At 40.3% G+C, this 22640-nt stretch overlaps 1 protein-coding gene across 1 annotated transcript in view; it reads left to right on the top strand.

Annotated features, from left to right (window-relative positions):
• Positions 1–22640, top strand: part of ZNF704 (zinc finger protein 704) — a 94256-nt gene that overhangs the window by 4310 nt on the left and 67306 nt on the right. The window contains exon 2 of the mRNA XM_085221334.1: positions 12929–13176. Within this exon, the coding sequence (XP_085077460.1) occupies positions 12929–13176 (248 nt within the window). The remainder of the gene's footprint in view (positions 1–12928; positions 13177–22640) is intronic.

The raw sequence follows: 22640 nt of genomic DNA, 5'->3' as shown, positions 1-22640 counted from the left end.
GCAGTAAGAAAGTGCCCATTAGCTTTCTCTTCATTAACCTTGAGTATTCATAATACTTTCAAGTGATTTATTGAATGACTTAACTAAAAATAGCAAGCAGCTTGACTGTTCCTTGAGGTCACCCAGAAGGATACTGAGGACTAAGAGAGAAACTGTTATTAGTGTTTGTATTTATTTGTAAAGACTAAACAGGAAATACAAAGTGAATAAAAGGAGTGTGAATAAAGAGTGTGTTGCATTCTGTGGTACTCAGCTTAGAGTTCCTGGTCTGGTGGTGACATCTAACTGCAGCGCGTTGCAGAGCAGAGCATATAAGCATTGAGCGATGCAAGTGCTGATGAACAATCTGCAATTTGATCACTTTCACCTTTTGGGCACCTTGCCAGACTTTCTAGTCTGAAGTGATGGCTGTGGTGACGTTTTCCTCATTGTATGAGAAAGTACATGTGTGGGTGGTATTTGTTGTTTGACAACAAAACTAACGAAGACAGGAAACTGAACAACTTCTGTTGCTCGAACTTGGGATAAAAATACACATCTTTTCATTGCTGTTTTTGCCAAAGATCAGAGTCAAACTTCCCTAAAATCCTGACTCCGATGAAGCTGATGGAAAAATCCTGCTAGTTTAAATAGACTTGGAATTAGAGCCCAATTACATAAGCATGGGTGTGCATCCATTAGTCTCTCAAAACCTCTCTCCATCAGTCCTACTGATCTTTAAGTACAGCTTCAATCTACCAGAGGCACTTACCATCACCGGACACAGAATCGGAGCAGGTAAAACGCCTCAGTGATTGGATACCGAAGTGTGAAATTACACAGCTCATCGTTTTACCATCTTGAATGTATTTTTTAACAGAATGGATAAAAGCTTACTTGTACTTTAGATAGGCAATGCAATTATGACAAGCAGTCATGAGATGGGCTGGTTACTTAGGAAATTTTCTGCTTCAGCAGATCAAGTGGTAAACGCCTGCATCATACTGACAGAGAGAACGTTGTATGGAAACCTTCAGTGAACTGGGCTTTTTGAATTTTGTAAACATTTGAGCCAACTTGATCCTTTATTCATACATGCCTACACCTTTGAAATGGCCAGAACAGTCTTTGAATTGAAAATGTTTTTGAAACCGTATTTTATAACAAGTCTCTTCTTTACGTAATTGTGTCTAATGTAAGTGCTGCCTAAGGAAAAAAACAGAACCAACTTTTTTACAGCCCACTGTGGTGCAGTTGTTGCTCTGAGTATCCAGATGAACAGTGGTGCCTCACTAGCACATGGTTCATCTGCACAGGGCTCATCTGGCACAGAGCTGGATGGGAAAAGTTGGACAGTTAATAATGGTGAAACTGAGGCTGCTAGGGATTTGCTTCTGGATGTGTGGCCAGGTGTTGTAGACATCTGTCCTTCTTTCCTCAGGGCATGAGAGAAGTAGATTCTTCTGCCCATTTTCTTCTCACTGCTTCCTTTGGGATGGGGTTCTGGGCTTTACCAACAGTTTGCCATGTCAAGCTGACCTGCTTCATCAATATGAAAAAGGGTAAAGCATCTCTATCCCTTCTGGCCTTCCTTCTTCCAGCTCCCAATGATGCACTGGTCTCCACAGACTCATTTTAGAACTTGTTGCATGCTGCAGTGGGCTGCCTGAGCTTGCCTAAACAGCTGGCAGTCATAGCGTAAGGGAAGAGGTGATTACGTTCCAGCTAGTGCATGAAGGAGGAAAAAGAAAGGGAGGGAAGGAAGCAAGCCTTCCTCCTTTTGGGAACAGCATCTCTTTGGCTTGTTGATCTTTGCACAGAACTTCGGGATTCATTCTTCATGTTCTTAGTGAAGGCTCTTCTCCTATGAGGCATGTTCAGTTCATCCAGTTTGCCAGAGGATTTGTGTCTAGAGACACTGAGGAAGCAAAGGTCACTGCATGTTTTTGCTTGTGTTGTTCCTTTGCCTGCAGGGGTACTGAGATGAAACTCTGATACCACTTTGCTGTGCAGTCAGACCCAAAAATAAGCTTCTCTGCTGGCACCCCTCCTACTCTGAACAGGAAAACTGTTAATGTTTTTGTCTGGAGCCAAACATAGCTTTGGGAGAACATCTGAACTGGTGGCACACTCCTTATGTGCTCATCTCCTCTGGAGGGCCGTGCTCTCCACGTCCTGACTTGAAACAAGTTAGAGAAAACAAGAATGTGTGTATAATGTAAATGTGTCCTCCAGGCTGTAAGCTCTGGGGATCAGCTCTGACCCTTGAAGCTTTTATCCTCAGTGCCTGATTTCATTCAGAAATTGGATACATCTGTGAACAACCATTGTCTGATTTCACCAAAACATCATCATTCAAAAAAAAAAAAAAAAAAAAAAGGTAAAGGTCCTTATTTTCCACTGTGATGCTTAGGCAAATGGATTAAATTTTTGCACCCTTTTAAGAGATCTCTAATCTCAAGTCTCTTATTTCTGCTGGCTGCTTCCAAACTCAGGCAGTTGCTTCTGGCCTTAGAAACCTCACACCTCTCTGTATCTGATCTGCAAGAGGTCTTGAAAGTGAAGCTGATCTCTTTTTTCATTAGAGACACTGCTATACATCTTGGTCCACACAAAGAGCTTTCAGATGCAGACAGATCAGATGAGTGTTCTTACTTAGGAGCCACTGAGGCGGCATTTCCAACATCTTACTGTTGCATGTGGAAAGTTCTCTGCTGCCTCTCAGATGCCTGGATTTTGGGAGTTCTACTTCCTTAACCCTGAATGAGATTACAGGAGAACTGATAGTGTTTCTCCATCCTGCTTGCAACCACTGCCATTCTTACTGATATCAAACCAGGAGAAAATGGAAAGGAACAGAGCTTCCTGTACATTTTCAGTAGTGTTCTTCAAGTTATTGAAATCAAGGAGATAAAACATTAACATAGATTACTAATATGTCTTTCACTTGTACATAAAATTTGTTGAGTGAAGAGCAGGTGGATATTTCTGTCCGTAACAGAGTCCATACACAAGGCTGTATTAAAGTACTTAAACCTAGAGCTGTGGTGTGCAGCTTCTTAATGTAGACAGAATCAAAATGAGGGTCAGCAAAGATAGCAGATACTTTTTCATTAGTTTCTGTTACCTTCTTTACATCTCCTACAACAGAAAGAAATGGTCATTTCAGGGAAGATAGATGTTCACAGGAAGACTGTAGAAGATACCCTGATGTGAGATTTCAAAGCTTCAGCCACTGCAGTACGAACACCTGATGTGATGGCACTCAGTAATTGCAGCTTGTGACTACAGTTAGCAGTGTAACAGAAATAAGAGCCAAAATTGCCTGTAGTTTAATGAATTTACCTGCTGCCTTCTGTTATCACACTTGTTTTTAACTGTTTTTTCAGGCTTTCCCAGAGCTGGGCAGACAGACCCGGGTGTGCCCTGCTCTTCTCCTTTTCTGCTCAGCAGCCCTCCCCTGTCCTCTTCCTGAAGCTCGTAGTGTCTCACAGGGTCCTCCGACTCGTAGGGCCAGGCACGTATACCACCTCGAGAAACGTGATAATTGTCTTAGTTAATTTTAAACTCTCCGTTTGGGAAACCAATAATTGGAAAAGCAATTATGGCTTCCCATTTTGGGCCAACCTGCTCCTTCTTAATTCGTGTCTGGTGGAAACCTGTGCGGTCAATGGTGGGCGTGTTTTGCAAAGCGTAACGTAAAGTAGCAGGATTGCTGAATGAGAAGTGAACCTGTTTTGCAAATACAGTCCTCTGCTTTCCTTCTACTTAAGGCTTTCCCTTTGTTCCTATGATCAAGGAGGAAAAGGCTCCAATATCTCTGAATAATTTTTGTTTAAAACTGAATGTGGTGTATGGGAAGGGCCATGGTTGTTTTACGTAGTATCTCCTATAATCTTACTGACTTCATCTCTCCAAGTTAAATAACACACTTCCTGTGTCAGTTATTGCAGGATTTCAGATGTCACAAATTGATGCCTGTTCTGTATGGTGAACAGGTGCCTGGGTGAGTGGCAGATTTTAAATGTGGTATGTGCTTGTAAGTGTGTACAAGTACATGTCTAAGCCCACGTGCAAGTGAAAATTTCTGGCATTCATCTGGATGTGTGCTGATGGACGAACATCTCAGATTGGGTTCTACACTTCTTGCACATAATTTAGATTTAGCTAAATAATGTGTGTGTGTCTGCAGTAACAGTGAAGTGATGGAAACTTCTTGGTGACTCCAGTTCTTGCTGCCTAGCACCATACTGTGCATCTGTACAGCAAATATTCAGATTCGTTTTTTAATATTTAGAAAATAAGTACTCTGGACACTTTCTATATTCAGACAAATGATGAAGATATGGGCTTTGTCCTAGCTAGGTTGAAAACAAATACTACAGTCACACTGATATATTGGAGAGAACAGGTACAGTGACCTTAAGATGCTACATCTTAAATGTTAGAGAGCAGTGGTTTATAAATGCTTGGAGTGATTAGATTAACACGGTTTATGTATAATGAGCAACCTCTGGTGAAGCAAGTAATTAAATGCAAAGTGTGCTCCAAAATGTAATGATACATTGAAATTCAGGGCAGATTATTTCCAAGCATCATTACAAGAATGTCTTATCTCTTTGTATTCCTGTATGAATAGAGGTTTCTGGCTAAATGAAAATTCAGTCCGTGCAACGTGTTCTTTCCTTCTGGTGAGAACGCAATCTCAGAATGGCAAAAATGAGATCCTTTTTACATAAAGGATGCTGCTAAAATACCTCAAATTGCAAATACTGTATGAAGTAGTAAGAATAAACGAAAACCTTTGTCCTCACAGGGATTCAATTTAAATATTTTTTACTTGTATGATGTTATCTCAGTAATAAGTTCAGTGTTTCTCATTGCTGCTATTCTGTTTGCTGTCAACTCTGCTCCTGATTTCTTTCTTGTTCAGAAAAATGGATAGGCTTATTGTTGTCCCTAGAACATAGCCTGCTGCTCAGGCTGTGCTTGAAAATAGTCTTGCAGGTATTGATCTCTTATTTTGGATGAATGTGTATCATGTCAAACGTATTCATTTCATTGTTACTAATAGGCATGCATTAACACCTTCCATGAATAATGCTAGGCTGAAATATATTGATTCCTCCTTTTTCTCCTCTGTTGAGCTGCATATTTGTTCAGTTGTGAGTCAAAAATGGTAGAGCCTTGTTTTTAAAAAATCCTGTGACTTTTGTTTTCTCACCAGATGGCAGCTTTAGTAGCGGTCCATAACACATAGCATGCTTGCGTCTATTTCAGAATGTGGGAGAGGTGGCCACAAAGCCAGAATGGAAAAATAGCTTGTGAAATGCAACAGAGCTATGTGGCAGGTTGGTGGGCACTAAACCAACTTGTGGCTATCAGTGCTTTTCCTAGGAATCAGGAGAGGGCTTTCTGGTAGAATGACACCAACTGGTCTCATAGGCAATGAGATGGCATTCCAAAATCCCCATCTTGAACTGTGCCTTCTTTAGAAGCTATACAGTCTTACTATTGTATGTAAACCAAGGATCTCAACATTAACTTGAAATCGTTTATGTGTTGACAATACAAATTTATCCAGAATTGGAGCAGTGAGCATTGATGTGTGGGTGTGTGTTGATTTGGTTGGTGGCTTTTTTTAAAAGAACTTCTCACCCATCTTTTTGGAAAGCAGCCAGGGTGGCTTGTGAGGGATCTTTGTTTTGGAATGAAGTGGCACTGGGGCCAAGTCTGATTATGGTGGCCTGTAGTTCTGCAAGTATGACTTTATGAGTTGAGGGAGAAAAGGAAGTTTGTATGAAAATGATAATGGTGTCAAGAATATTAAGTTATAGTGTTGCTGATTTTGTTTATTTGAGCAGCTATTTTCCCAAAGCACATTTCCACTAGCATTTTTTTTTATCCAGAGGTTTGAATGAAGTCAGTTTTTGTACACTCTTCATCCTCATAAAGTACTTTTAAATGTCTTTTTAGAGGCACTTTTATTTTGTTGTAATGTGAACTACTTCAGCTGTACGGAAAAAAGTAAACAAACACAAAATGGCACAAATTGGCAATAATGCATGGCTATTTTATTTACCCCAGCCCTAGGATACAAACTATGTACAGAGGGATCTTGCTCAGGCGTCTTGGTCCTTGCAGAGTCCCAGAAGACCCAAGAGGACAAGTTGGAGTTAGCAGTTGTCTCCCAGAAGAGGAAAATGACAGAAGGTCAGGCAAATGCAGTCACCTTCCAGTGGCACAGATCAGTGCAGCTTCACTGTGGGTTGAATGCTGTGCCATTGGAATGAGCAATGCTGCGTGCTGGGCAGCTATTTTCTTTTTGTTCCATCTCACTCAGTGATGCCCACCTCCTTGTTGGTAAATTAGCCCCTGAGTTGTCTGTAGAATTGGTAGCAAAGTGTGCCTTACGTGACGTAGCTATTCTGATTGTTTTTCTGTTGCTGTCAGCCTGTGCAGACCCTTGAAAGGGTTTTAAAAATAAGATCCGTGCTCCTGGTATGCCCACCTAAATCAACAGGTACTGCACAAGAAAACAGGACCTGAAAGGACATATGTGAGGGTCAGTTTTAACCTTTACAGGGGCATTTCTGTACATTTGAGTCACGTGCAGGTAAACTGTGATATTCTTGGGATACTAATACTTGTCAGCTTATAGAAATCACAGACATCAAGGCCAGTCTGAATGGGGGCTTTAAGCAACCTGGTCAGAGGGAGGTGTCCCTGCCTATAGCAGGGAGTTGGAACTAGGTGATCTTAAAGGTCCCTTCCAACCCAGACCGTTCTATGATTCTATGGTCTTAATGCCTTTTAAATATTAGTGACTTATTTGAAAATAACTATCTTCAGTTTTTGATCAACAATACACCAGAAGCAAAGGAAGGTGCTAAAAAGCCCGGTGAGATTGTACTCAAGATATGAATTTATAGTCTGTCAAATTTAAGGCTTTCAGTTTGATTCTAAGTATACCTCTTCTTATTCCAGTGCTTGCTGATCCCTTGGTTAGGTGGTCCAATACTCGAGCTGTTTGATCAACACATTTATTGCTATTCAGGGCAAAATCCAAGAAATTGGAAGAGACTGAAGTTTGGCTGCAATGTGATCATCGTATCAGGGATATGCCTTTGGGCAGATTAATAATGGTCTGCAGATATGTTAAGGTATAAACTATCGAAAAAATTGTAGTCCGCACATCCTCTATAGTGAATAAAGAAAAATATATCTAAAACTTCTCAAAAACAGCATTGATATGGAGTGTGCTTGAATTTGGGCAGGACTTACATTGCAATGCATCAACTTGATCAGGGCACATGAAATTCAGGACTGGCAACACGGTGGTGGCAAGGTACTACCAAACGTAGGTTTCCATAGGCAGGCCAAGATGACTTTTGGAAAGAAAAAATGTAATGTGCTGATGGAGACACTAAAAATATTAACAGTGTGGTGACCATTTCAGCATAGGAAGTTTTGCACGAATGTGCATAAGAACTTCTTCACGGTGAGGGTGACGGAGCACTGGAACAGGCTGCCCAGGGAGGTTGTGGAGTCTCCTTCTCTGGAGATATTCAAGTCTCGCCTGGACGCCTACCTGTGCGACCTGGTGTAGGGAACCTGCTTTGGCAGGGGGGTTGGTCTCCATGATCTCTAGAGGTCCCTTCCAACCCCTACAATTCTGTGATTCTGTGATTCTGTGTCCATTTAAATGTAAGATTAAATTACTTGAGTTAAAAAATAATTTAGAACAAATTTAAGCTTAAAATAAGAACTTCAACCAAAATATGTGTCATGGTCTTGGCAACTTCAAAGCAGAAAGTAAAGCTTCTTCTGCTTTTGGTTTAGGAAAGCTTCTGGCTAGAAACCAAAGCAGAGAGAAAAGTTCCTTTCAGTTTTCATAAGAAGATTACCAAACTCTCTGGCCGAAGCAGCACCCGCCTCTGGTTTGCCTGAGTGTAGCTAGAGTACAGCACCATTGCACTGACCTTGGAGAGGGGGAATACTTCAGACTAATCAAGGGCAGAGGCTTTGTAACCCTATCCTTGTCTCTGAAGAAATTCCTGGAAATATTCCTGCTGTTAGATGTTGAAAACTTGAAGGAGTGTGAGTGGGAGGGCCAGCACTTCTTGAAAAGGAAAAGAAAGAGTAAAATTGGGTTAGGGCCCAAGTGGGTGCAAGTACCAGATCTGAGCTCCAGGAAGGTAACATTCAGCTGTCATTTCCAAGTGTATCAAAAGTCTCACATGCCCACAGTGATAGGAGGGAAATTGTCAAAGGGAGGTGACGGTAACTGCAGATAGAAACAACGACAGGTTAAAATTTGCAGATCTTTTATAACTTGTATTTCTGTAACTGAACTTCCAAGCAATGTCAGTTGCCTGAGGGCAGGTTGCAAAGCACTTGGCTCAAAGCAAGTTGAAGGTTACTGATGGCTTGAAGGGAAAAATATGCAAAGAGTTGCATAGAAAAGCAGTGACTGTAACATAAAGTGGCTTGAACGTGTGATAAATAATGGAAAAAATTATGGAGGCTTTTATCAGCCGTTGATACTGGAGGCAGTAAGGTGGCAAGTATTGAGGTATGTTGGAAAGTATCGAGTATGTAAGAAAAAACAAACCATTAGCTAGCACCATAATCATGTAGTTTAACTACTTCCCAGCTAATGAGAGAGAAATGCTAAGTATCAGAAGTCTTATCTGTGAGACTGCCTGCTTGTACTAGACATTCCACTAAGTTTTTGCTGCAATGTTTACAGAACTGCCAAAAGCCTTGAAATAGTCAAAAGGCTGTGGTGGATTCATGGGGAAAAAAAAATGTTTCTGGTAAGATAGAGCAGCTAACTTATCTAGAAAAATACATTAGAAATTGGTAATACTATCTCGCAGCTATGAATGATCATGAAGCAGAACATGAAAAGTGAGTAGCCCCAATGGTTTATCAATGGGTTTACCAAACAGTGAGACACTTGATCAGTCAAATTACTGTGGCACATGATGCTCTCACATTAACTTGCTCATATATATTGCTGGATTGCCACAAAAAGGTCATATACTCTTCCACAAAAGGCAGATGTTTCAGGTGGAACTGGCTCTGTAGACATGGATGAATTAAAGGAAAAAAAAGCTGTCTGCAGAGCAGGGGAGAGTTACCAGACAGTAGCCCCTGAATTAAAGTCCAGACTTTCTGTTATCATCACCTGTTTTTAAAGGAGAGAAGATACTTTATCTGAAATCAGGGGAAGTTTAGAAAGATGCTTTTTTTTTTTTTTCCAATTATCTGTTGAAAACAGAAAGAATAAGCACTAGATGTGGTCTTCTGCCATTTCTGGCTATTTAACCAATGGACCTGATCTGTCCATTTGTTAGTGGACCTTCTGCAACCTTCTGAATATTTAAATCTGTGGTCATTTTTCACTTTCACACACTTGGATGGATCTGGCTATTAATTATGACATATTGAAATATGAAAACCCAAACGTTACTTGACTGTATCTGAGCTGAATATGAATATTATATCATATCATAGAATGGCCTGGATTGAAAAGGACAATAATGATCATCTAGTTTCAACCCTCCTTCTGTGTGCATAACAGTTTGGTATATATCACAGTAAAAATGATTCTGTTCTTAATGTTTTTGATTTTATTTGTCTAACTATTAATTTAGTCGTCTGCAACCTTTTGTGATCAGTAGGACTGTAAATTTACTGATGTGTGACAGTGTATTTGTTGAAAATGAATAAAATGTCATAGTCCCACTGAGAACAAATTATTTTCTTCTTTGGTAAAATTATGAATATATTGGATAGAAAAACAAACAACAAAAACTGAAAACAAAGCAAAATCATCCTGATGAATAAAGCGAATAGAGAAACTGAATGCCTTCTTTGCTTCAGACTTCAATACCAAGGCCAGCCCAAAGGAATCCCTGACCCAGGAGAGCAGAGAGAAAGTCTGGAGAAAAGAAGGCTTTCCCTTGTTTGAGGGGGACAGGGTTAGATTGGTTTTGGCAAATGTGGCACCCACAAGTCAATGGACCCTTCTGGGATACACCCACAAGTGCTGAGGGAGCTGCTGAACATCGCTGCTTGGCCATTCTTGATAATCTTTGAAAAGTCATGGCGATGAGGAGAGATGACTGAGGAAGTAAGCAAATGTCACCTCAGTCTTCAAAAAGGGCAAGGAGGGCCTGGAAAACTGCAGGCCATTCAGCCTCATCTCCATCCCTTAAAAAGTAGTGGAGCAACTTATCCTGGAGGCCATCTCTAAGCATGTGGAAGACAAGAAGGTTGCTAGAAGTAGTCAGCATGGATTCACCAAAGGGAAATCATGCTTAACCAACTGGATTAGCTTCTATGATGGGACAACTGGCTGAATGGATGAGGAGAGAGCAGTGAATGTTGTCTGCCAGGACTTCAACAAGACTTTTGACACTGTCTCCCACGATATCCTCAAACTCACTAAGTGGGAGCTGGTAAATGGACTGTGAAGTGGATTGAGAACTGACAATGCCATGTCAGTTAAAGGTTTGTGATAAGGACACAGTCTGTTTGGAGGTGTGTAGCTAGCAGTGTCAGTACTGAGTCCAGTATTGTTTAACTTGTTTATCTCTGACTTGGACGAAGGGATACAGGGCCTTCTCAGCAAATTGGCTTATGATATAAAACCGGGAGGGGTAGCTGATATCCTGGAGTGCTCCACTGCCATTTGGGAGGGTCCTGTCAGGCTGGAGAGATGGGCAGAGAAGAACATCTTGAAATTCAACGAAGGTCCTGCACCTGTGGAAGAATAATCTTATGCAATGGTACAAACTGGGGGCTGACCTATGGGAAAGTAGCTTAGCAGAGAAGGACCAGGGGATCCTGGCGAAGAACAAGTTGAACGTGAGCCAGCATTATGCACTATTGGCCAAGAAGGCCAATGGTGTCCTGGGTTGCCTTAGGAAAAGCACTGCTAGCAGATAGAGGGAGGTGATTCTTCCCTTCTGGTCAGCCCTGGTGAGGCATCACCTGGAGTAATGTCCAGTTTGGGGCTTTTTAATGCAGAAGAGACCTGGAGCTCCTAGAGTGTGTCCAGTGAAGGGCTACTAAAATACTGAAGGGACATCTCACATGAGGAGAGGCTGAAGGAGCTGGACCTGTTCAGCCTGGAAGAGAGAAGACACGGGGGATCTCCTCAGTGTATATAAGTATCTGAAAGGAGGTGTCAGGATAGGACCATACTCTTCTCTATGGTGCCCAAGTGATATAGGACAAGAGGCAATGGGCACAAACTGAAACACAGGAAGTTCCATCTGAATTCAAGTAAATCCTTCATTTCTTTTGAGGGTGACAGAGCACTGCAATAGATTGACCAGATGAATTGAGGAGTCTCCTCCCCTGGAGATATTCAAAAGCTGCCTGGACACAGTCCTGGGTAATATGCTCTAGTGCCTTGCTTGAGCCAGGAGATTGATCCAAGTGACCTCCAGAGCTCTCTTCCAACTTCAGCCATTCTGTGGTTCAGACTGAATTGGAGAGTAGAGAAGGGGGGAGTCTGCCTTTGCCAAGGAATATGATAAAACAGTGGAATTCAAATTTTTATGCACACCTTCATTTGGCTTTGCATAATCTCTGGATATTGGCTGGATATTGGAACCTGGGCAATCTCAGACATTTTTTTGTCTTCAGTACATCACTTATTTCAGGTCTATATCCATGAAAACAGAAGGTCAGAAAAGACGTTTCTGTAAATCTTAAGTTTTCAAAAAATACTCATTAGTCATAATTAGATTTGTATTGTTTATATGTCTTCTTTTAATTCTGTGATCACATGCTGATTGTTTTGTCTTCCAGGCAAATTTTCTTGGTTATGTGTCATCTGTTTGTGTGTGAAGAAGTGTAAAATGACTAATTCTTTGTACTATTTACATTCATAAAATAACAATTTCAGCTTTGTTCTTGAAGCAAGTGCCAAAAGTCCTTCCATGGAAACACGAGAATGAGAGACATTAACTCACTGGTCCCAAATATGACATATACTTAGCATAACAAAACAAAATTACCTTGGCAAGACTCTTCCTTGTGAACTGTAAATAGGTTGCACCTTTTTATACCTGCCAAGATCTGAAAGCTATAATAGATTTGTGGGGAGGAGATACATATATATTTGTATACATATGTATTAATTACTTACACATTTATAAATTTTTTGAACAATGAAAAGGAGTGAGGTGGTAGAGTTTACATAGGAAAGGATTCCTGCTTATCTGTGCTGTTGGTATCTGATGGTAATGCATCCTGGATTTCTCCACTGTAATATCAGTAGTAATAGTAACAGGTGTCTAAAAATCCACTTTGCAATTCTTGAAGACTTCTAGACACCACACACGTGCTGTGGAAGCACATCTATTCCAGCCAGGTTGTTCTGTCTTCTGGTGGCCATTTGGCTTCAGTGGAGGGAACTGCCACCCAGGTCCAGCCTTGGAACTTCTGGCAAGTTAGTGGTTGAAGCTCCTGATGTTAAAAGCACATAAATGGCTGTCAGAAGCTCCTTTATTTCTTGGTTGCCTTTTAGAAAACCATCTGTGTAAATTCTGACATTTAACGGGATTTTAGGATGAGAACAGTTGGAATTTCTTTTGAATAGTTACACAGCACAAATGTGTGTGCATTAAATATAAGTTGTGCGTACTGTGGCTTACGGAATTTCAATTCCAATACCTTTTTTATTTAACATTAAGGCTTACTGGGTTGCTTTATCAAATGGCCAACAATTGCTTATTTTCCTGGTCTGTCTTTAACACTATGGGGAAATTAATTAGCAGTTCGAGAATTTATGAAGTGCAAAGAAATAGTATTCTCTGATTCAAAGAGCTAAGTAGAAGAAAATTTCCATGGATATGGGGTCACCACCACCACCACCACTTTTTAGAAGAATAAGAGAAAAATTTAATAATTGCTCTTAATTTTGCAGGCACCCAGCATCAAGCGTGAAATGACCTTCCCTGCATTTCAACAGGAGGATGTAAAAACTGACATCAGTCAAAAACTGCCAGACCAACAGTTTCTCCTGTTCACCACAAAGGAGGAAGATCTAAAAACAGCAGAGACCAAAAAAACAAGCAGAGTTCATGAGTATGAAAAGGAAAACACTCGTTCTGTTTGTCTTCTGGAACAGAAGCGCAAGGTTGTCTCTTCAAATATTGATGTGCCTCCAGCAAGGTAAGACAAGTTAGTTTTGGTTTGGTTTTGTTGTTGATTGTTGGGGTTTTTTATGCTTTTCATGTGTGCCTTTTTTTTTTTTCTTCCTGGTGGGATATTGAAGGCAACTTTGCCAAGTGTACTGTGAACTGTTAAAACTGGTACTCGTGTTTAAGCAGCCCAAAGTTGATGTCGACTCTTCTACTTGAGAGATCTGCTAGAAAGTAGCAAACAGTAGCAGGAGCTGAGGCTGCCAGAAATGTAGGACTTGCAATGGTTTTGCTATTATCATGTGCTGCAACTGAGATATGCCCAGAAGAGGATGTACCTTAACAGGGGGAGATTGTTGACCCATCTTTAGCTTTGCCTGATAAATAATCTTCTAAATGTGACATAGGATCATACCTACAGCTACCTATTACTCACAGGAATGTACAGTGACTTATTCTAGAAATTGAAGTTGTAGTATCATATTTTCCACCCTTTGCTTACGTGGGGCAAAAGCTGAGTCATTATGTGGTCTATGAAATGAATTAACAGAAAAAAAGTGGTGAGGAAAAGCCAGTGCAGGAAAATAAAATTTGTATGAAATGGGAATTTAGGGATTTTGTTGTTGCTTTTTTAATTCTTATTCCTTGGATTTCTTCTGGATACACATAAATTTTTGTGACACTTCTAATTATAAAATACTTACAGGGAAATATTTTGAGAAAAAAAATATTTGTTCTTTTATGTTTGTTATGCATTATCTATATAGCAGCAAGAAATTCCAGATTTATTTATATATTTTTATTTTTTTCTGACATTTAGGTGGAATAATAGTAAGAGAAAAAGAAACCAAGAATTTTGTACTGGATAACGATTAAAGAGAAGGGGATAGAAAAACAACATCTAAAACTTTGAACTTTTTGGGAAGGAATTCTTTACTTGGAGACAGAAAAGGAATGACTCCTCTAGGCAAGGACTAGTGTAAAAGAAAAATATCCAGTAACGCTAAACAGATTCTCTTGAAACAATGGTGAAAAACTGATACCAAGTTGGGTGCTCTGTCTTGCAAGATAACAAGTGCATGGGAGAGTTTTTCCTGTTTGTGATTATATGTTGACACCGGTTTATCTGCAAATATATATATTTTTTAATGTTCCTGGTAAATACACTTGCGTATGATATACAGTGAAGTTCCTAGCATGTTTATTTTCTAGAATGTCACTTATGAAGTAGTCAAACTGTACATTTTGCTGTTTTTTTGACTGCTTTCTAAAAACGAACGTAAAGCTGCATGTTTTGTCATGTCATCCAGAAGAGAATCATTTTTCTCTTCTGGCTCTCATGGATGACAATTGTGAAAACCACAAAGTTCACAAGCATTTTGACAGAACTGTCAAAGGCACATACTAGGCATTTACATGGCATTTACTAGGCACATACCTAGTAAACAGCTGTGCATTAAATAGGATGCTTACTTATTTTTTCCCCTCATAATCAGCCCTGTAATAATGACTGAGTGCTCAGAACAAATGTAATGATCAGAAGATCCACGTTGAAAGGCACCATAGGAAGTGACCTAGTGCAGTGTCCTGCTCAAAGCATATGTTAGCACATCCATTTTAAAATTTGCGAAATAAAGGTTCAGGCTTTAGGAGATTTTTATTTGACTTGATTGAGATAATCCATCTCAAAGAGTCAAGCTCCTCTTTGCTGTAACTTCGAGATCATCTTTCTTCTGAGGGATGAACATTTTTTCCCCAACAATATGGCAAAGAGAATGAATAAGCATCTTTAATACCCCTTTAAAACTAATTATGACACTAGTTGTGAGCACAGGATACTAAGATGGTAAGAAGCATATTTGTTTGCAAAAGTGTTTTGTAAAATTGTTCATTGTTGCTATATTTTGTTGTATGTAAGATCTTATGTACTGAAGAGAATTTTTTGCATGTTTTCAGATGTGCAAGTGAAGCTGCTGTATTAGGAGACTTAAGGAAGAAAGCAGGCAACAAATCTAGAATCTAAATTCAGTAGTGTGATAAGTATCATGGTCACTACTGCTACACGTTTGATTTTCCATTGGAATGGGAGATGGCTTTTTGTCCTGTTTGTCAACAACACACAAGAAGTGTGCAAAAACCTTTGCTTGGAGAGCTTATTAAATACTTGTTGTTGTAATGAGGGGAATGCCCAATCTTCGGTAGGGCCTGTTGAATCTGTAGAAGTCATGTTCTCTGGGGTACAAAGGAATGTAAGGCCAGGCATTTGACATTCTCCTGCCTCTTTACAATAATACGATGTTTACAAAAGTGTGGGAGAAGTCAGGAGGTGAATATGATCTTCAGTTTCACGTGGCTATATACACCATCTTGAGAACAAACTTAGGTAGTGTTTTGAAGTGCTATGAAAATGCAGTTTGCTCTGTATTCTGTTTTAAAACTTGATGGAGCTGAGGAGATTATCAGCTTTGCTGATAATGGCGAATTGAAGAGGAAGGTTGAACTTTACTAAACCCTGAACAATATCAAAGTGGTTTAGAGACAAGTTTATCCTACTGCAAAATCTTCATTAGCAGGAACGTATGAGTATCTTCATAAGAGCTATGGAACAGTGTCTGCAAGAGAGTTGGTAACATGGAAAGTTATCCTTCACTTTGACCACTTCATGAAACAAAGTCCATCCTATCTCATCTGTTTTTAAGGATACCAGAGAATGTGAATGAAAATCTTTGTGAGGCTCTGTATCCAAATATTCAACAACTCACAAAATATTGGTGTGATAAATGCTGCTTCTCAGACTTGGCTGCAGTAGTGCTGCAGTGCTCTGATTATTGCTCACAGACTACAAACTTAAAAGCATGTGAAAATATTTTATCGTGGTCTCTGGCATTTCAGGTGCTTCATATTAAGGTGTGCTGAAATTACTGTAGATGGAAATACAGAGGGGAGACAGTTGGGTTGCTGTGTATGGAAAATGGGAATCTAGTGAAGAATGTGGACAGTAGAATTTTGTTTTTTGAGGAGGGGTAGATCCATATTTAACAGCCCAGCAGTAGTGCAGTTTTCTGGAGGATGGAAGGTGTGGGTTCAGGCTCTTCTGTTGTGTTTGGAGCAGTGCCATGGACTCATCCAGGGAGGTGTCCTGAACATCGCATTCCTGGCATACTCAAGGTGCTGCATAGGGCAGATCTTTAAAGTAATAGTATCAGGCTAAATGTACCAATATTTTATTACATACTGGAGAATTTTGATACTGAAATGCTCATTAGCTTTTAAAGTTGATTGTTTACATTTTCTGTTTCTTCTTGCATTATACCTGCAGACCTTTCTGTCTCTTTCTTCTGCTCTATTGGAAGTTTCTGCTAGATTAAAGTAGGAGATCAGGGCTTTTTTTCTTTTAAAGCTAATTTTTAAAATTTTGGAATACAGAAATGAGATATGAATTTAAAAGCATGAAGTCTTTCCCTTTCCAGATCTCTTCATTCTGTCATTGTACACACAAATACTACACAAGGTGTATAGCACTCCAAATTTTCAAACTCAGATGAGTCCAGTAAAACCGTTAGCTTAGCAAATTAGCTGTTTAATATAAAGCAAGGGATTCAAATTTTCTTATCACTTTTCAAAGTTTTAAGTTATCATCAGTTTTGGTGCTTAGAGTACAGGTCTTGGGGAAAGCGGTCTGACAACTCCACTACAAACTGCAGTTATCTCTGAGAATTGAGATTTTATCTACAGAACAGAGGAAAATACATTTCTGTTGACCTGCAGTTCAACTACAAGCGATCAAACGTAGAACAGATCCCTGGGATCTGAGTAGTGAAAGGTCATTTTGTAATAAGAGTGGTGCCACACAGAGAATAATAGCGTTGCATTGTAGGCAGAAGGAAGCCCAGCTCTGCTGGTGTTCTGAGCAGCTACATCTGCAGAGGTCAGCTGCGATCAAAGATGATGTCCCCAGCAGGCAGCAGTGTAGAAGTTAGCAGAGCCTTTTCACTCATTTGTATTTTCATCAGTTATGCACCAAGATCCACTCTTAATCCCAAAGCAAGTCAGCGAGAAAGAGGAGAAGCAGCCTGGATCGGTGGCAGCAGAGCTGGGAGGAGTGGGGGCCTGGACAGTGATTGCAACACAGCTCTGGTACAGACTGCTTGTGCTGTGGGGACTGACTAGAAGGTGAGCAGCAGACAGCAAGGGATAAAAATTTCCTACTTTCAAGTGAAACATAAGGGTAAACATGTGGAAGTGGTGGTGGGATTAAAACTCCATTTAAACAGATGTGATTTGACCAGCTGCATCTGGAAGCCCTTCAAACTTCTCTGCATTTCTTGCAAAGGTAACGTCAAAGCCTTTGACACTGTCTCCAACGGTATTCTCCTGCAGAAGCTGGCAGCACTTGGCTTGGACAGGTACACTCTTGGCTCTTGGGTAAGGAACTGGCTGGAAGGCCGGGCCCAGAGAGTGGTGATGAATGGAGTTAAATCCAGCTGGCGACCTGTCACAAATGGTGTTCCCCAGGGGTCGGTGCTGGGGCCTGTCCTCTTCAATATCTTTATTGATGACCTGGATGAGGGCATCGAGTGCACCCTCAGTAAGTTTGCAGATGACACCAAGTTGGCTGGAAGTGTCAATCTGCTGAGGGGTAGCGAGGCCCTACAGAGGGATCTGGACAGGCTGGATAGCTGGGCTGAAAGCAGTGGGATGAGGTTCAACAAGGCCAAATGCCGGGTCCTGCACTTTGGCCACAACAACCCCAGGCAACGCTACAGGCGTGGGGGGGAGTGGCTGGAAGATTGCGTAGAGGAAATGGACGTGGGGGGAATGATTGATGCTCGGCTGAACATGAGGCAGCAGTGTGCCCAGGTGGCCAAGAAGGCCAGTGGCATCCTGGTTTGTATCTGAAATAGTGTTGCCAGCAGGAGCAGGGAAGTGATTGTCCCCTGTACTCAGCTCTGATGAGGCCGCATCTGGAGTACTGTGTCCAGTTTTGGGCCCATCACTGCAATAAAGACCTTTAAGCCCTGGAGCGGGTTCAAAGAAGGGCAACAAAGCTGGTGGGGGGTCTGGAGCACAGGCCTTATGAGGAGCGGCTGAGGGAGCTGGGATTGTTCAGTCCGGAGAAGAGGAGGCTCGGGGGAGACCTTATTGCTCACTATAACTGCCTGTAGTAAGCTGGAGGTCAGCCTCTTCTCTTGTGTAACCAATGATAGGACTAAAGAGAATGGCTTCAAGCTGCGCCAGGGGAGATTCGGGCTGGACATTAGGAAATACTACTTCTCTGAAAGAGTAAGGCACTGGAATGGGCTGCCCAGGGAGGTGGTGGAGTACTGACCCTGGAGGTGTTCAAGGAACGTTTGGATGTTGTGTTGAGGGACATGGTTCAGTGAGAACTATTGGTGATGGTTGGACTGGATGATCTTGTAGGTCTTTTCCAACCGTGGTGATTCTGTGATTCTATCTTTTCTGGTATGACGGAAGGGAGCAACTTGAAATGTCCAAAAGGGGTAGAGAATCAAGGAAGGAAATGAACAGGCATCACTCCTACCCTTCTGGAGGGTGGTAGTGTTTTAATAATTTTGTTAACTTCTTACTAAATGAACTCAAAATATTGTATATGTATTATCCACTTGCCACATGCTTCACCCGATCCCTCCAGTACTGTATCTCCTCTGAAAAAAAAAAAAAAGGAAGAAATCCAAATTTTCCAACTGCTGAATTTTCTCTACGTTGTTTGTGCTCTTAAATGAAAAGCCAGAGCTAAACCTCAGTTGCTTAAGTACTTACGATAGTGAGAAAATAGCTATTGTGCAATAAAAACCTCTAGTTCTTTGGCCTTGTTCAATGTTAAGCCATTTACAGTGACAGTCACATATGTTGGATCTTCCTGTCTTGTGTTTCTTTTTTTTTTTTTTTTTTAAGAAAGAGTTGCACTGTTGTTACAAAATAAATTTTTATTCACGTAACTATACATTATCCGCTAATTAGTTCATAATTTATTGGAAAAATATATGATAGAATTGAAATAAAGTAAATGAAATGTCTTTAGGAAATTCTTTCCCTCATTGCCATTTTACGCACTTCTAATAGAGGCACTGAAAACTACAGCAAAATAAATGGTAGCCATGTTTTCTGGCCATCATTGTAAGGAAACAGCTTAGGCAGTGCTGTGTTTTTGTCCTGGAATGATTTTCTTGCCTGGTATCTCCAGGAACGTAGCTCTGGGCAACCTTCTGGTCAGGGGGTTTGCTGCTGATCCCTGCGGCTTGCTGGGCATGGCTGGTGATGCAGCATGCATTTCAGTGGGAACATTTGCGTGTTTTCCTAGCCAAACCTCTCCAGGAGCCTGACTCAGAGATCAAAAGCAGTATATCTGCATAACTCTGATATCCTCAGGAGGAGGACTTTGTGATGTACTTGCAGGAAGAAGAACCCAATGATCACATTGTGCTGTTTTGTTTGCCCAGAGATGTTTATTCAGATGCAGTCTTCTCGCTCTGTTTTAGAAAAGCCCAGCTTCACTAAGGAAGAGCTCCTTTTTTATTTGCTACGTAATGTTGGCAGAACAGATCAATCAGGCAGTTTCAGAGGGAGTCAACTATTTGTTGGCTGATGGTGCTTTTCAGGCAAATAGAAGAAAACAGAAGGCCAAGAAACCAGGCTGTGCTGCAAATTTATTGCAAGCTTCTGCAAACTTCCTTCCAGCTCAAAATCACTTCATTTAGACATTTTTCAATTTTTTTCCAACTACCCTTTGGACTGAATGTTCTCATCTCTTTAAGTTTCTATTTTCTGTGCATTCATCATAGTTGGAAACTTTGAAACCCATTGTTTTTCATGCAATGAAAATTACACCCGGAGTAATTCCCATGTTTCAGAGCTTCTGTAATAATGTTGGTAGTTGGCAATACCATGTGTTTAAAATCAGCTTCTCCAAATATCCGCACCAGCTAATTATTGAAGTATTAAATTGTTGCTTTGTTTTGCTAGGCTTCTTTAGTTAAATTTGTGTGCAGCTTCATTGGATTTCACCCAAGCAGTCATTAGAGCTTGATTATGTTTAATATTGATGGTGTACTGCTTGTCATGGTCTGCTGCAAAAAAGACATGCCTTCTAGGATCCCATTGTTAAGGGGGAAAAGAGGTTTAGACAAAAAGCAGTCATGTTCTTCATGTGTTTCTTGATCCTGCTTTCTAGTACTAGATCTTCTTTACCTTACAGAAGGAATGCATGTGTATATTAAACTCTAAGGGCCTTTGAAAATGCACATGTAAGCAGTGTAGCAGAAGTTGAATTGAAAAATGTAGATTAAATTGCAAGTAAAAACTCTGCAGGTGCTTACTACAGTTACAACAGAGCCAAACCGTAACTCCCAAAGTCACCTTACTCATTTAAGTGAGATCTTCCAGATCCCTTGCCTCGGTGTTCATTGCCATGATAGATGAACCAGCTGCTTGTGGTGCTAAAACAGAGAAGGGGAAAATGTCCATAGATGCATTTGTGACTGCATTTGTGCTGTGAAAATCTGACCTATCATGTGATGAGGTGTGTCGGGTCTCAGTGATGCTGAGGAGCAGAGGACATGATCAGGGGGACTATCCCATTCAAAGGGTGGCTGAACCTGGGATGGCTGAGCTTGTTACCAGTACTACTGACACACTCACGTGTCAAAATTCGTAAGTCCTCACTGCCATATGTCAGGGAAGATAGTTTGCTGAAAAAATTACTTACATGTATTATCCATCACTGAAGAAGAGTTTTCTTTGTGTGCATAATGTATCTCTACTTTCTCTTCCATTGGGTATTTTTGTCAGTCCTGTTTTGTTGTGTTGTACTGCATGTATATCCATCCAACAGCTTCAAGATCTCCTATACATGGCTTTATGACTATAATGATTTCAGCTGGTTATGTGACTCATGCAATTGACCTTCATGACCAATGTTAGATATATACTAGCTAGCCTTTCTAGCAGAATTTATTCTTGCTAAAGTGTGAGTTTTGGATGAGACTAAATTATCTGAGATTTGTTTTTTTCAGTAATGTCTAAATCACAGTGAATATTAATCTCGTGAATAAATCAGACTGCTTTTTCTGTTCTTTACTAACAATCTTCTGCACTGGGTAGTGAATTTTACACATCTTGGTATAATGCCAGGTATGTACGTTTGTGGTATCTCAGCCTGTTTTACTGTACTTGATCCTGTGAGAGCAGAATGGTATTTGCTACTGATTGCACAAGCAAGAAAGTGAAGGAAAGCTACTTCTCAGAATTCCTTTCTGCTTGGTGGGTTTTTCTGTAGCAACAAGTCATCCCATAGATTTCTTCGTTGTTGCTCTGTCTCTGTCTCTAAAATGTAAGTGGAGCACCTTTTCTTCTGAAGGATACAACAGTATTCTCATTAGGAGAGGAATTTAGCCATTTGGGATTTTGGTCAGTGTTATTGTCCCTTTTCTTTTATTGTAGTAAAAACTAAACACAGATTGAATTGTTTGTGCAGTTAATGATGGTCATGTTAAGCTTTTCCCACTGCCTGTTACTGGGGCTGGTATTATTTTAGGTGATCACTGTTTTCAAAAGGAGGCCTAAAGGAAGATTTTGCTTGTGTCCTGATACATATATGCACACACATATATGTGTATGTATATGCACGTAAATAAGTTTTCAGTTTCTCTAGAAAATTCTATTTTCAAAGAAATGAATATTTGTCTCCATCCATAGAAATGTCTTTTAAACCTAATTTCACTGGTAGTCAAGACAAAGGGCTGAATTATTTCATGTGTGACCAAAGTTGCCAATGGACAGTGATCTCATTATCAAGCAGATTTCAATGAATTCTTCTAATGTGACACATAGGAAAAATGTGTCCTTAATCTACAACGAGCACTGGGCACTGGTTCTTGAGGAGCTGCATTCAGCAGTCATTGCTGCTCTATCTGCTAGCTACCACTGTGAATGGACATCTTGTTCTCAGCTCTTCAGTTCCCTGAAAAAATGGAGTGTAATTTCAAAACACTCTTAAACAGCAGGCAATATTCAGTAAGGGTAATTTCTCTGTGGTTTGTGTTAGCTGTGGAGCAAAAAAAAATTCCTGTTGAAATGCCATCTGTGCTGAGAAAAAGAAAAAAGTCAATGGATATGTGGTTTTTAACTTGTATATCTGTGAACGTGCAAGAATGGGTTCCCGTGTATGTGGTTGTGTAGAACCATTTTGTAGCTGCAATTTTATTTAAAAGCTATAAAGTTAAAATATTCTGGTTTACATATGATCTTCAGTACTGTATCATTCAGGTCAGGAAGGACATGGAGTTGCCTTTCTGAGAGAAGTTCTAACACTGATAATTATTTTTCAAATATTTTTATAAATTTCTGTTTAACTCCTCTAGCATCATCTCCATGATAACATTAATTTTATACATTAAAAAAATTAGGTAAAAAGTGTGACTTTTCTATATTTATAGTAATGTGCTTTCACTATGTACAAGGGCTTTTTGGTACTTT

Source organism: Meleagris gallopavo, chromosome 3 (assembly GCF_905368555.1).
Source record: "Meleagris gallopavo chromosome 3, MGAL_WU_HG_1.1, whole genome shotgun sequence".
NCBI classification, from domain to species: Eukaryota; Metazoa; Chordata; class Aves; order Galliformes; family Phasianidae; genus Meleagris; species Meleagris gallopavo.
Note: the sequence above shows the minus strand (reverse complement) of the source record. Positions and strands in the feature narration are given on the sequence as shown.